General features: G+C 43.9%; 1 protein-coding gene across 1 annotated transcript in view; it reads left to right on the top strand.

The window, feature by feature from the left end:
- LOC121008434 (sodium channel protein type 2 subunit alpha-like) overlaps positions 1-16,002 on the top strand; it is a 248,365-nt gene that overhangs the window by 106,888 nt on the left and 125,475 nt on the right. Inside the window, exons 2-3 of the mRNA XM_040440980.1 lie at positions 640-959; positions 11,494-11,612. Coding sequence (XP_040296914.1) covers positions 693-959; positions 11,494-11,612 — 386 coding nt within the window. The 5' untranslated portion in view covers positions 640-692. The remainder of the gene's footprint in view (positions 1-639; positions 960-11,493; positions 11,613-16,002) is intronic.

A 16,002-nucleotide genomic window follows, 5' to 3' on the forward strand; every position in this document is an offset into this window, starting at 1 on the left:
GCCCATAAAATATCAGAGTTTTTGTATTAAATATTAATATTACAGAATTTCAGACTAGATGGGGCAGGATGGGGCTAGGCCAAAGCAGCCCAGAATATGTCATATAAGTTATGCCAGAAAATTGTAAATTTTATCCGAAATCTACACCAGGGATAGATTTCAAAGTCAGACACAGTTTAACATTGGAGATGCGCCTCTTAATAAGTTTGCAGCATCCCAAACCAGCGACCTTGACCTATATTGATGACCTATCCTCAGAACAGCTCATCAATATCTAAGGGTTCTGACTCCAGACACCCCAGGCGATCAGCTGTTTGAAAAGGCTGAAGCACTGTAGTGAGCACTGCAGCATCCTCATAGTTAACCAATCACAGCGCCATCCATTATATAGTGGCTGTGCTTGGTATTGCAGCTCAGGCCTATTCACCTGAATGGGACTAAACTACAACTAGGTCATGTGACCAATGATTTTGACGTTACTGACCTAGGCAGAGGCTGCAGCAATCATCGGAGGGTCACATCCTCTTTAAAGAGCTGATCGGCGGACATTGGTCATCAATGTATGATTCCCAGAAAATACCTTTAAACAAGTCGTTGGTCGTTTTCTCTGCTGACAATTATATTTTTCTTTCATTGCAGGATTCCATTATGAAAGGAGCAAAGCAGTAAATTAAGAGGTGCAGGATGAAAAGATGGCGCAGGCACGACTTGTACCACCTGGGCCCGACAGCTTCCGCTATTTTACCAGGGAGTCTCTTAAAGCAATCGAGAAACGCATTGCAGAGGAGAAAGCAAAGAAGCCCAAACAAGAGAACAATATTGACGATGATGATAATGGCCCCAAGCCAAGCAGTGACTTGGAAGCGGGCAAAAGTCTGCCATTCATATACGGGGATATACCTCATGGAATGGTGTCAGAACCACTCGAGGACCTCGACCCATATTATTTAAATCAAAAAGTAAGGTCTCTTTTGTTGACTTTTTCACTTCCTTTATATTGTGTTTTAGATAAAAAAATATTTTTATATCTCTTATAGCAACATGTTAATAACTTGCAAAGTGGCCATAATATGAAAAATACATTGACCCACTTTAAAGGGGTTCTCCAGGAGCTCGATACTGATTACCTACCCCCAATATAGGTCATTAATATCTCATTGTGGGGGTCTGACTCCTGATACCCCAGCTGATCAGCTGTTTGAAGAGGTTGTGAGGGCCGTGGGCTCATCTTAGGCCCGTAATGTCACCTGGCCCAGGCGCAGCTCAGTCCCTTTCAAGTGAATGGGCCTGAACTGCAATAGCAAGCATGGTCACTATACAATGTGCTTTGTAAGCTGTGAGGAGGCCGCATCACTCACCCGAACATCGGGGCCTCTTCAAACAGCTGATCGGTGGGGGCGGCTGGAGTCGGTCCCTCACCGATCTGATATTGATTATGATATCCTGAGAATAGGTTATTAAAGGGGTTATCCCATCTTAGACAATGGGGGCATATTTATTGATTTTATGCACTTATATAGCGCTATTATATTCTGCAGCGCTTTAAAGACATTGGCATCACTCACTGTCCGCAATGGGGCTCACAATCTAAGGTCCCTATCAGTATGTCTTTGGAGTTGCTAGGATATGCCCCCATTGTCTGATAGGTGTGGGTTCCGCCTCTTGGACCCGCACCTTCAAGGAGAACGGAGCGGAGAAAGTTGAGGAGGGGGCACTGCGCATGCGCGGCCGCCCTCCATTCATTTCTATGGAGCCGTCGAAAATAGCCGGGGTTCTCCATCCACAACTCTCCCCGGCTCTGTTCTCCTTGTAGGTGCGGGTCCCAGAGGTGAGACCCGCACCTATCAGACAATGGGGGCATATCCTAGCGATATGCCCCCATTGTCTAAGATGGGATAACCCCTTTAAAGGGCAGCTCGAAATGCACCAGATTTCTTATAAAGAGGCTCATTTGCATATATTAAAACATCACTTTTCTCAGCAATGCGGACACATAGGAACATGGGACCAACACAGATGTCTTCAGCTGCCAAGTGCACATGTAACAGGTCAGCCATTGTCATAGGTACAAATGCTGACAGATGCCCTTTAATATCGAACTCCCAGAAAAAGGAGTTATTTGTGCTAAATATATTTGAAGACACATGATTTATAAGAAATCTGGTGCATTTGGGGCTGTCTAATAGTTTGAATGTTAGATTTAAGCAAAAATTTGCACCATTTTCTGGGTTTCTATAAAAAAATTCTCCAACACTATTGAGGAGATTTACAAATCTGTTCAAAAGTAAAATTGTCTTTGTTGTCCGAAGCAACCAATCCCAGCACAGCTTTGACTTTATATTCTGCGCTGGAAAAATGAAAGCTGTGCTGTGATTGGTTGCAATGAGCAACAAAGGCAGTTTCACTTTTAGACAGTTTCACAAATCTGTCCTTGTCTCCTTGGAGACCATGGCCACTTTTCTCATCAATTTTAAAATTTTGCATGTGCCCAAAAAAAAATCTTATGGGGACATTCATCTAACTGGTGTAAAGTAGAAGTGGCTTAGTTGCCCATAGCAACAAATCAGATTCCATCTTTCATTTTTCAAAGGAGCTGTGAAAAATAAAAGATTGGATCTGATTGGTTGCTATGGGCAACTAAGCCACTTCTACTTTACACCAGTTTAATAAATGACCCCCTTAATTTTTAGAGTATCTTTGTCACATATCATGATTTTCAACTCTTTCAAAAACGAATTTCACCATTGGATGAATAATGTCAGCAGGTGCTCAGTGACAAAAATCCTTATCAGTGTGTCAGAAAAACAAAATTTCTTTAAAAATCTCATATCTAGATTCTTTGATGTTATGGGCCCAATTCCCGAGGCTGCACTACTGAGATATTCTGAAGAGACTTGTCTACTTGTGATTTGTGTTGGGTGCAGTGTATGCCATGGAGCCCTTGTGTGAAATTTATAAAACCAGTGCAAAGGAAAAGTGGCTTAGCTACCCATAGCAACCAATCAGATTCCATCTTTCCTTTTCCAAAGGCTCTCTGAAAAATGAAAGGCAGAATCTGATTGGTTGCTATGGGCCTAGCTTGAATATAATCTCAGTTATGAGCGTCTATAGGTGGATTTAGAGGTGTGGTTATTTGGATCCTACTATAGCAGGGGTCAGAACTCCAGCTGTGGCTAAACTACGACTCCCAGCATGCACACTTGCTTGGCTGTTCTCATAACGCCCAAAGAAGTAAATGGAGCATGCTTGGAGTTGTAGTATCACAACAGCTGGAGTGCCAGAGGTTGTTGATTCCTGTACTACAGGGTCTTCACAAGGCAGAAACCAAATAGGTTGATGATAATGTTGTCAGAATGTTTCAGTAGTGCAGCGTCAGGCTTTTTTTTTAAAAAAAAGGACCTTTTTCTGCCATGGTAAACTTATTTCATGGAGATATATACGTTAAATGATCCGGTTTGCACTCTTTAATGCAGGCATGCTCAACCTGCGGCCCTCCAGCTGTTGCAAAACTACAACTCCCAGCATGCCCGAACAGTCTACAGCTATCAGCCTACAGCAGGGCATTGTGGGAGTTGTAGTTTTACAACAGCTGGAGGGCCGCAGGTTGAGCATGCCTGCTTTAAGGCTACATACACACGACCGTATGTGTTTTGCGGTCCGCAAATTGCGGATCCGCAAAAAAAAACGGATGACATCTGTATGCCATTCGGTTTTTTTTTGCGGATCCACTGCAATAATGCCTAAAACGGACAAGAATAGGACATTTTTTTTTTTTTGCGGGGCTACGAAACGGACATACGGATGCGGATAGCACAAAAAAAAACGGAATGGACACGGAAACAAAATACGTTCGTGTGCATGAGGCCTTAGGCTGGTTTCACATGAGCGAGTTTCACACTCCGGACTCGCAGCATGAGTATAAGACAGCTCCCGTCCTGACCTTCCAGCACTGCCGGGGTCGCGTAGCATTATATTAATTTATGATGCTATGAAACCCTTAGAGGTCTGGAATGTATTGGATAACATTGACAGCACTATGTCAGTGTTATCCAATACATTCCAGAACTGTAAGGCCCCTTTGGCCTCTTTCACACGGGCGTTGCGGGAAAAGGTGCGGGTGCGTTGCGGGAACATGCGCGATTTTTCCGCGCGAGTGCAAAACATTGTAATGGGTTTTGCACGCGCGTGAGAAAAATCGGCATGTTTGGTACCCAAACCCGAACTTCTTCACAGAAGTTCGGGCTTGGGATCGGTGTTCTGTAGATTGTATTATTTTCCCTTATAACATGGTTATAAGGGAAAATAATAGCATTCTGAATACAGAATGCATAGTACAATAGGGCTGGAGGGGTTAAAAAGAAATAAAAAATAATTTAACTCACCTTAATCCACTTGCTCGCGCAGCCCGGCTTCTCTTCTGTCCTCTTCTTTGCTGTGTACAGGAAAAGGACCTGTGGTGACGTCACTCCGGTCATCACATGATCTTTTACCATGGTGATGGATCATGTGATGGACCATGTGATGACCGGAGTGACGTCACCACAGGTCCTTTTCCTGTACACAGCACAGAAGAAGACAGAAGAGAAGCCGGGCTGCGCGAGCAAGTGGATTAAAGTGAGTTAAAAAAAAAAAAAAAAAAACTCCAGCGCTATTTTACTATGCATTTTGTATTCAGAATGCTATTATTTTCCCTTATAACCATGTTATAAGGGAAAATAATAAAGATCGGGTCCCCATCCAGATCGTCTCCTAGGAACCGTGGTGAAAATCGCACCGCATCCGCACTTGCTTGCGCATCCGCACAAAATAGAGCTTGCTGTGATTTTCACGCAACGCACAAGTGATGTGTGAAAATCACCGCTCATGTAAACAGCCCCATAGAAATGAATGGGTCCTTATTCAGTGCGGGTGCAATGCGTTCAATTCACGCATTGCACCCGCACTGAATCCAGACCCATTCATTTCTATGGGGCTGTGCACATGAGCGGTTAATTTCACGCATCACTTGTGCGTTGCGTGAAAATCGCAGCATGCTCTATATTGTGCGTTTTTCACGCAACACAGGCCCCATAGAAGTGAATGGGGCTGCGTGAAAATCGCAAGCATCCGCAAACAAGTGCGGATGCGGTGCGATTTTCAGTAAAATAGGGCTGGAAGGGTTAAAAAATAAATAAAAATCATTTAACTCACCTTGCGGACTGCAAAACATATACGATCGTGTTAATGTACCCTGATTAATACATCAGTGTTTTGGTCAATGATCCAAAACCAGGATTGGCGCCTCCACAGACATAAGGTATAAGGCCCCATGCACACGACTGTTCCGTTTTTTGCGGTCCGCAATCCGCAAAAAACAGACGCCGCCCGTGTGCCTTCCGCAATTTGCGGAACGGAACAGGTGGCCTTCAATATAAATGCCTATTCTTGCGGACAAGTATAGGACATGTTATATTTTTTTAGCAGGGCTGCGGAACGGAGCAACGGATGCAGACAGCACACGGAGTGCTGTCCGCATCTTTTGCGGCCCCATTGAAGTAAATGGGTCCGCATCCGAGCCGCCAAAACGGCGGCTCGGATGCGGACCCAAACAACGGCCGTGTGCATGAGGACTCAGGCCTCTTTCACACTACAGTATTTTGCGTTCAGTATACTGGACGTTTTTTGAGTTCAGTATACGGAACAGATACTGAACCATTTATTTCAATGGTTCAGCAAAAAATACTGAAGTGTCTCCGTGTGCATTCCGTTTCAGTATTTCAGTATTTCCGTGCCGTGGAAAGATAGAACATGTCCTATGTTTGTCCGCAAATCACGGTCCGTGGCTCCATTAAAGTCAATGGGTCCGCAAAAAAACGGAATGCATACGGAAGGCATCCGTATGGCATCCGTTTTTTGCGGATCCGTCATTAACAAATGCTAGGCCCAGCCCACTGTGGCCATGTGTTTCTTGTTGCCAAACTTTGGCTGAGCACAAATACAGGTGGCTTCCGTTTTTGATCCGTGAAAAACGGACCGTATACGGGAACCATACGGAAACCATACTGAAAGGTTTTTGCGGACATACTGAACGGAAACAGAGACACAACGGAACCCAAAAACGGGACAACGGATCCGTGAAAAACGGAACGCAAAACACTGAAATGGACATACTGTAGTGTGAAAGAGGCCTAAGAGAGAGATCTGCACCTGTTCTGTGTTTAGAGCCGCACCTGGTTTTGGCTCAAAATCTCTGATGGAAATCACTGGCGGAACACTGACTGTGTGAATAAGGCCCCATTAACACAACCGTATTTTTGAACCACATCCGATCCTCATTTTTTGCGTATAGGATGCAGACCCATTTATTTCAGTGGGTCCTCAAAAAAATGCGGACAACACACCATGTGTGGTCCGCGTCTGTGTGTCCATTCTGCAGTTCTACAAAATAGATAGAATATGTCCTATTCTTGTCTATTTTGCAAACAAGAATAGGCATTGTTAGAATAGATACGTAGAAAAAACTGATGCAACGTGGACCTCACACGGACGCCATACGTTTTTTTGCGAACCAAAAAATACATCCGGTCGTGTGAATGCACTCTAAGGCATAATTCTGCCTTTTTTCCACATGAAATCCGCGTGGCAAAACCGCATGTAATCCGCACCAAAAAACGCAATTAGACTTTGCAGATTTTTTTAAAGGAAATGCTGCAGAAACACAGAAATTCGTGCTGATCTTAGGGCGAGTTCACATCAGTGTTATGGATTTAGGCTGCATTCACACGTCCGTGCTGTGTTGCGGACCCGCAAATTGCGGGTCCGCAACACACCCGCCCGGCACCCCTATAGAAATGCCTATTCTTGTCCGCAAGCTGCGGACAAGAATAGGACATGCTCGATCTTTTTGCGGAGTTACGGACCCAAAGATCGCACACTGTGTGCTGTCCGCATCCATTCCGTCCCCATAGAGAATGAATGGGTCCGCACCCGTTCCGCAAAATTGCGGAACGGATGTGGACCCATTTTGCGGACGTGTGAATGGAGCCTTAGTTTTTGTTTTCCGTTATAATATGTTACAACGGAAAATAACGGAATCCATAAGACGGAAGTCAAAACGGAAGCCTTTGGCCTCTTTCACACGAGCGTGACGGATTGGCTCCGGGTGCGTTCAGTGAAACTCACACCATTTTGCAAGCAAGTTCAGTCAGTTTTGTCTGCGATTGCGTTCAGTTGTTCAGTTTTTTCCGTGTGGTTGCAATGCGTTTTGATGCGTTTTTTACGCGCGTGATAATAAACTGAAGGTTTACAAAAAACATCTCCTAGCAACCATCAGTGAAAAATGCATCGCACCCGCCCTTGCTTCCGGATGCAATGCGTTTTTCACTGAACCCCCATTCACTTCTCTGGGGCCAGGGCTGCGTGAAAAAAGCTGAATATGGAACATGCTGCGTTTTTCACGCAACGCAGAACTGATGCGTGAAAAAAAAAAACGCTCATGAAATGAACGCTCATTAAATGAATGGGTCAGGAGTCAGTGCGGGTGCTTTGCGTTCACGTCACGCATTGGACCCGCGCAGAAAACTCGCTCGTGTGAAAGGGGCCTTTAAGAGGCATTCCGTTTTGATCCGTCCTAATAGAAGTCTATGGCTGGTTTCACACGGGCGTTGCCGATTGGGGCCGGATGCGTTCAGAGTGCGTTCAGTGAAACTCGCACTATTTTGCAAGCAAGTTCAGTCAGTTTTGTCTGCGGTTGCGTTTAGTTTTTCAGTTTTTTCTGCGCGGGTGCAATGCGTTTTAATGCGTTTTTCAGGTGCGTGATAAAAAACTGAATGTTCACAAACAACATCTCTTAGCAACCATCAGTGAAAAACGCATCACACCCGCACTTGCTTGTGGATGCAATGCGTTTTTCACGCAGCCCCATTCTATGGGGACAGGGCGTGTAAAACGCAGAATATAGAGCATGCTGCGATTTTCACTCTGAACTGATGCGTGAAAAACAACGCTCATGTACAAAGCGCCATAGAAATGAATTGGTCAGGATTCAGTGCGGGTGCTATGCATTCACGTCACGCATTGCACCCGCGTGGAAAACTCACTCGTGTGAAAGGGACCTATGAGAATCATAACGGATCTGTCTGGTTCCCGTTAGGCAAGACGGAAAGCAAAGTCCAGGGCTTTGTTTTCCGTCTTGCATAACAGGACCCAGATTGATCCGTTATGATCCCCATAGACTTCCTTTTAAAGGCTTCCGTTTTGCATTCCGTCATAATACAAGTCTATGGGCAGTATAACGGATCCGTTCTGGTTTCTGTTATGTAAGACTGGACTCCTGCAAAATGGAAACCAGGACGGATCCCTTCTGCTGCCCATAGACTTGTATTATGATGGATCAAAACGGAATGCCTCTTAAAAGCTTCCGTTTTGACTTCCGTCTTATGGATTACGTTATTTTCTGTTATAACCATGTTATAACGGAAAACAAAAAAGGAATCTATAACGCGGATGTGAACAAGCCCTTATGTGCGTTCACTCGCACCCGTGTGCAGGTGGCCTCATTTTATCATTAGAGCTTCTCACCATCAGTGATTTATTTCGGGCGAATTTACACAAGGCAGATGTGTGGCAGAAATTGCTGTAACTGAAACCTCAGTCCTCTTTCACCCGACCATTTTATTTTTCCGTTTACCTTTTTTGCGTTCCGTATATGGAACCATTCATTTCAATGGTTCCGCAAAAAAAATGGAATGAACTCCGTATGCATTCCGTTTCCGTATTCCCGTTTTTCCGTTCCGTTGAAAGATAGAACATGTCCTATTATTGCCCGCAAATCACATTCCGTGGCTCCATTCAAGTCAATGGGTCCGCAAAAAATACTGGACACATACGGAAATGCATCCATATGTCTTCCGTATCCGTTCCGTTTTCGCGGAACCATCTATTGAAAATGTTATGCCCAGCCCAATTTTTTTCTATGTAATTACTGTATACTGTATATGCCATACGGAAAAACGGAACAGAAACGGAAACACAATGGAAACAAAAATGGAACAACAGATCCGTGAAAAACGGTCCGCAAAACACTGAAAAAGCCATTAGGTCTTTTGAACAAGCCCTAAAAGTGGTTTTACACTCTTTTTAATAAAAAAAAAACATACTTTTATTGATATGCAAACGAGCCTCTAGGTGCTATGGGGGCGTCTTTTCAGCACCTAGAGGCTCCGTCTACTCACTATTTCTGCCGCCCAGCGCGTCCCTCCAGCCCGCCCCGCACCTCTTGATTGACAGCCAACCTCGCTCCATCTCGAATTCCAGCACCTGCGCCGTGCGCTTCTGTATTCGGCGCAGGCGCAGTGACTGTCGGACCGCTCCCTGCGCCGGCATCTTCACTGCAGTCCGACAGTCACTGCGCCTGCGCCGAATACAGAAGCGCACGGCGCAGGTGCTGGAATTCGAGATGGAGCGAGGTTGGCTGTCAATCAAGAGGTGCGGGGCGGGCTGGAGGGACGCGGTGGGCGGCAGAAATAGTGAGTAGACGGAGCCTCTAGGTGCTGAAAAGACGCCCCCATAGCACCTAGAGGCTCGTTTGCATATCAATAAAAGTATGTTTTTAAGCTTAACGGCAGCAGACAAAGGTGATACAAGAGCCCGGTTAGGTAGTGCAGACACTGGCAGATCGCTAGTGTCAGTCAGCGGAAAATCTCAAAATCTGGTGGTAGAAACCCTTTAAATGCCGTATTTTATTTATTTATAATTTTTTTTGAATGCAGCGGCCAGATGTTATATGCCCTACAAACACTGTTATTTTTGAAGTGTCATTTTAAGGCTACATTCACATCTGCGCCAGGCATTCCGGTATTCTATTCCAACAGAGTACAGCATGGGGGCCTGCCAGACACCGCGGGGGGCCGCCAGATCCCCAGGTCCGATTCACTGTAATAGGGTCCATCGGGTTTCCAGCCTGAATGCCGGCATTCTGCTGGACAAAAAAACGCTGCATGCAGCAGCAGTTTTTATTTATTTTTTGTCTAACAGAATGCCAGCGCTCATGCCAGAAACCTAACGGACCCCTTTATAGTGAGTGCGATCCAGCAGTGTCCGGCTATACTGGATACAGCAATTCTGGTATTCTATTCTTCCGCCAGAATACCGGAATGCCTGCCGCAGATATGGACGTAGCTTAGTATAATTTCCTAGTATTTTTTTGTTCCCATGCTCTGGGAATAGTGTATTTTAAGACTTTTTTTTAACCCTTTCATGACCTGAATGCCCAGGCAATTTTTTCGTGATTTTGTGCACATGGTGGTTTAGTGAGCCTAACTTTTTTATTTGTTAGGACTACCAAAAGAATTTTTGCCATGTTTTCTACTTGACACTTCGGGCTTTTTATTAGCATGCTTTTTTAGAGATTTTTCTTTCCTTTAATTTGGGTGAAAACCACAAATTGATAAGTAATTTTTTTGAATTATCGTTTTTTATTTCTTAAATATTAACGCTGACACAAAAATGAATTATTGCAATGGATTTCCTAGATTGTGACGAGCGCCGCTGCCTTCTCAAAATAGCTGATTGGCAGGGGTCCCAGATGTCGGACCCCCACTGATCAGGTACCGATAACCTATCCAGAGGAGGGATTAGGCTGGGTTCAGACCTGAGCGTCTTTGATATGCGCGTTTAACACGCGTTTTTGACGCGCGTTTTTGACGAGCGTTTTTTGCAATAGTAAACGCGCGTTTGTGTGATTGACTGCAATGTCCTATGGCCACAAACGCGCGTCAAAACGCCCCAAAGAAGCTCAAGTACTTGTTTGAGCGTAGGGCGTTTTACAGCGCGTTTTTCAGCGCTGTAAAACGCTCAAGTGAGAACCAGGGCCATAGGGAAGCATTGGTTTTCATGTGTTGAGCGTTTTACAGCGCGTTTGAACGCGCTGTAAAACGCTCAAGTGTGAACCCAGCCTTATGGGTCTAAGGCGAGCGTTGCAAGCTTTTCTTCAGATCTGTGACATCATGACCATTGCTCATGTGACCATTCTGCAGCTCACTGAATGGGATTGAGCTGCAATACCAAGCACAGCCACTATACAGTGCACGGCGCTGTGCTTGGCATACAATGAAGTACGCTGACCCAACAAACACAAACAGTGAGGTTCCGGAAGTCGATCTAATATTTATGACCTGTCCTAGGAATAGGTCACCAAGTGGATCCCTTTAAGTCCTATATAAAAGATTTATGTGATTATTTATATGACCATCGCTAGTCATTTTCTCGCTTTAGGCATTTACATGACTATCACACACGCTTTGCCTTCGAATCCAATCGGTTAACTGCCCGTGGAAACGAGCGTTTACCTCCTGTTGGTAATGGTTAATCCAGTTCGCAGGCTCAATATCTCACCCTGCAGGTTTACACAGATTATTTTAGCAATGCTTCATCTTTGTAAGTGCAGAGAACACCAAATGTTTTTTGTGCCCTTGTCATTGCTCTGTAACTAATTGTTTATTTCTCTCTTCACAGACTTTTATAGTATTGAATAGAGGGAAGGCAATCTTCCGCTTCAGTGCCACGTCTGCCTTGTACATTTTAACTCCTTTCAACCCCCTTAGAAAAATAGCTATTAAGGTTTTGGTACATTCATATCCTTTTCCGTGGATTTGTTGTATTGATATTTTAAGTTTTTTGTTTTGTTTTTACTTTTTTTTTTGTAGTTTATATTAGACAAAATGTTTTATTCTGTGGTTTTGGGCTGTCTTGGATTTCCAGATCAAATATTTGGGGGGGGGGGGGGGGGGGGGGGAAGGGGGAACAAAATAAAAAAAATTTAACTGAGAATGTTAAAGGGACTGTCCCAGATTAGAAAAATATGGCTACTTTATTTCAAAAACAGCTGTACACTTGTCCATGGGTTGTGTCTGGTATGGCAGCTTAGCTCCATTGAAGTGAATGGGGCTGAGCTTTAATGCCACACGTAACCTGTGAATAGGTCTGGTGCTATTTTGGGAAAAAGCAGACGCCATTTCTAGTCCTAGTCAACCCCTTTAAATAGCAGCCTAGTTGGGCAAATTTAATAATGTGATTGTGCCCTAACATAAAATGGGTCAAAATTTGATGCATTCCCGGTGCATAATGTCGCTTCACATTTTAGACCTATTAGTGAATAATCCACTGCACCCGGCTCACCTGCTTTGGTCTCCAACTCAAAAAGGTGGCAAGGCTCAGCAAAAAGGGTGCATGGCTTAAAGGGGTTGTAACTTTTTTTTTTTTTATTTGGCACACAGCCTGGAATACTGGGAAAAATTCTTACTTACCTGCTCCCCGCTGCTCTGGCCTGGCTTCCTGGAACCTTAGCTCTCGATTTATGGCCCCCATAAGTCAACTTCTGCAAAGACTGGGTTATGTTTGCCACTGCAGCCAATGACTGGCCTCATCACTGACGTATCCAAAAGTGGCATGTGACCCAGCAGTGACGTGCCACTTGAGGACACGCCCCTTTCTGAGGGGCGCACAAGACCCTGTCAATGCAGACGTTGACAGATGGGGACTGAAGAGAGCCTTGGAGCTGGTGCAGGGCAGCAGGAAGCAGATAAGTATTTCTCCATTGGTATTTCAGGCTGGGGGCCAAATAAAAAAAAATCTGGACAGCTCCTCTTTAAGGATGCAACAACAAGGATGAATGTGCACAAAACTAGCCATACGAATGAGAAAAAAGTTAGTTGAACCCATCAATTTTGGTGGGATATACTGACGGTCTTAGCTGTTTGACGCCTGTCGACTTTCCTATTGAAATAAACATGGCTGGGCTGAGCATGTGTGTTTATGGTGGAGTTGTCAGGAATAGCTGTCATCCAACCAAGCAATAGCCCAATTCTCGACACCCTCGCTGGCCAGCACAGTGTCCCCTTGATTTACGAGTACAGTGCCATAGACTTTGTAGTGGCTGGGCCTGGTACTGCAGCTTGGTCCTCAACACTAGTGTTGAGCGCGAATATTCGAATAGCAAATTTTTTTTGCGAATATCAACACTTCGCTAATTCGCGAATATTTAGAATATAGCACTATAAATTCGCTATTTCGAATATTATTATTTTTTTTTATTGTTATATTTTTTTCTTTCCCACTTCCCAAAAGTAGTTCTTACCTGTTCTGAGGATTCCTGGCTTCCTGGCTGCTCCAGTCAGTGCCCGTTGACGCTTCTGCCGACTTCCGTGCTCATGGAGCGTCCCCATCACCATGGGACTGCCTCCATACTAGAATGTACTGTCGGATGTGAGAATTAAGTTGAAATCGCAATGCGATTACTTCAAGTTATATTAATCGAATTGCAATTTAAACTTAGCACTGCTATATTCCATATTCGTTAACTTCCTTAATTCTAGCAAGCTGACCCATTAGAAACACAGCTCTAAGTTGAAATCGCAATTCGATTAATATAACTTGAAGTAATCGCATTGCGATTACAACTTAGACCTGGTTTACTATGGTTGGCTTGGTAGAATTAGCGAAGATGACGAATATGACGAATGTATTCGTCATATTCCTCAAAACGAAGATAATGAAGTATTCTCCATCTTCGTTTTAGCTCCATATTCGTCAACTTCGCTAATTCTAGCAAATAGGAAAGTTGATATATATAGAGACAGCTGTGTTTAATTCGCTATGCGACTATATTACTTTGCTTTTTTTTTATAAATAGAATAATTATAATAATTATCAAGTATTATAATAATTTTATTTATTTTTAAAAAAGCAAAGTAATATTATCGCATAGCGAATTAAAAACTTAGCTGTCTCTATAGTCAACTTTCCTACTTGCTAGAATTAGCGAAGTTGACGAATATGGAGCTAAAACGAAGATGGAGAATACTTTGTTATCTTTGTTTTGAGGAATATGACGAATACATTCGTCATATTCGCCATCGTCGCTAATTCTAGATATCAAACCAATAGGAAAGTTACCTTAAGTTAAAATCGCAATACGCGATTATTTAAATCGCATATTAATCGCGATAACTAGAATAATGACGAATATTCGGTTTCGACGAATATGAGACGAATATTCAAGCGAATATTCGCGAATTTCGTCGAAATCGAATATGGAACCTCCCGCTCATCACTACTCAACACATCAATGGAACTGAGGCAGAGCCGCTGCAAAATAACCGGAGCTGTGCCTGGTGAACAATAAATGGGACATGGAGCTCACCGGAGTGCTGTGGCCTCTTCAATCAGGTGATCAGAATTATATTGTATGAGGAAATATCTCCATGTGGAAATACATAGGAGCTTGGACAGGATACTAAACTATAGTAGCCTAGTATTATAGGAATATGGGTGATTTCCCTACATTGATCTTGTAATTCAGATAGGAGTTATCAGCAGGGATAGTGAAATAAATCAATGCATGATCTCTATAGATTAAATTTCTCCTGTTCCTGAAACCACGTATCCAGAAATGTTACTAATTTAAATGGCTAAGGGCTAAACTGACGTAGAAAATAGATAACATCAGGAGATAAGATAGATGGTAATCAGGGGCGGACTGGGAACTTAAAGTGGCCCTGGAAAAAATACTAAAAGTGGCCCCGTTTTGTAGCCGGGCCTACATTGAAGGAAGGCAGAGCCAGCAATACCATATTACCACCCCAACAGAGCCAAATACCACAGTCCATCACAGAATACATCCCCTTAAACTTCTACTGGCCGGCCATGAGGAGGGCTCTGGCGGCCCCCTGGGCATCGGCCCACCGGGAAATCTCTCTGTAAGGTCTATGGCCAATCCCCCCCTGATGGTAATATAATTGAGAAAGTGGTCAAACCTTATAGTCAACCTTAATGTTCCCTTGTCTCGGCCCGTTGCACCAATCCGTGGTTTTGCTAATCCTTGTTTATATGGTTGGCGTTAAAAACTGGAAAATTGTGTTAGGACTGGTCAGAATGAATGGTGATACATACTGTACCTTTCAAGTCTATTGAGATAAAAAGCAAGAGGCAGTAGAGGATGCCACATGTTGTAAGAACAGCACTGTGACATTCTGCGAAAATCAGCTGTGTCGTTCCCTAGAAAAAAAAAAAAATATATATTTGTATTATTTACGTAAATTAAGAATTCAGTGCACCTAGGGCGTGGCCAGCACTGGAACGCTGACTTGCCGAGGTGCACTGAGGGGCTCTGCCCTGCTCCTTGGTGCACTTACTCCCTGATTTGTATAGATAAGGCTACTTTCACATCTGCGCTTTCCTTTCCAGTTTTGAGATCCGGCAGAGGATCTCAAAGACGAAGGACAATGTTTCAGTTTTGTCCCCATTCATTTTCAATAGGGACAAAACTGAACAGACCAAAACGGAGTGCGCCAGAATGCATTCCGTTCCAGTTTGTTGCGTTCTCATGCAGACACAAAACCACTGCAAGCAGCGTTTTTGTGTGCGGCATGGGAAACTGAACATGCCGGATCTGGTACCAAGAAGCATGTAAGTCAATGGTCTCAGATCCGGCGCCCATTGACTTACAATGGTTTTAGTGCCGGATGCGGTTTCTTCATTTTCGATATAACCGGATCCGTTCTGATTGGATGCAGCCGGTTGCATTATTCAAAAGGATGCATTTTGCTGTGGTTTTAAGATCCCCTGCCGGATCTCAAAACCGGAGAGCAAAAACGCATACGTGAAAGTAGCCTAATCAAAATACCTAATACATAATTTTTTTTTCTCGGGGCCTCGGAACGGAGCAACGGATGCGGACAGCACACGGAGGGCTGTCCGCATCTCTTGCAGCCCCATTGTAATGAATGGGTCCGCACCCGAGCCGCAAAAACTGCGGCTCGGATGCAGACCCGAAAGACGGTCGTGTGCATGAGGCCTTAATCCTACCAGGCATACTAATAGTTGATTCTACTGACAGGTGCTCTTTAAGGCGTTCAGGCTATGTCTATATAATTCATGTGTAGCTCTGTGTACATTTAAAAAAAAATAATAATCAAATAATCAGCATAGAATGTTGGATCTAAAAACTAAACAGTGTTTAAAAAC

Source organism: Bufo bufo, chromosome 7, assembly GCF_905171765.1.
Source record: "Bufo bufo chromosome 7, aBufBuf1.1, whole genome shotgun sequence".
Lineage (NCBI taxonomy): Eukaryota > Metazoa > Chordata > Amphibia > Anura > Bufonidae > Bufo > Bufo bufo.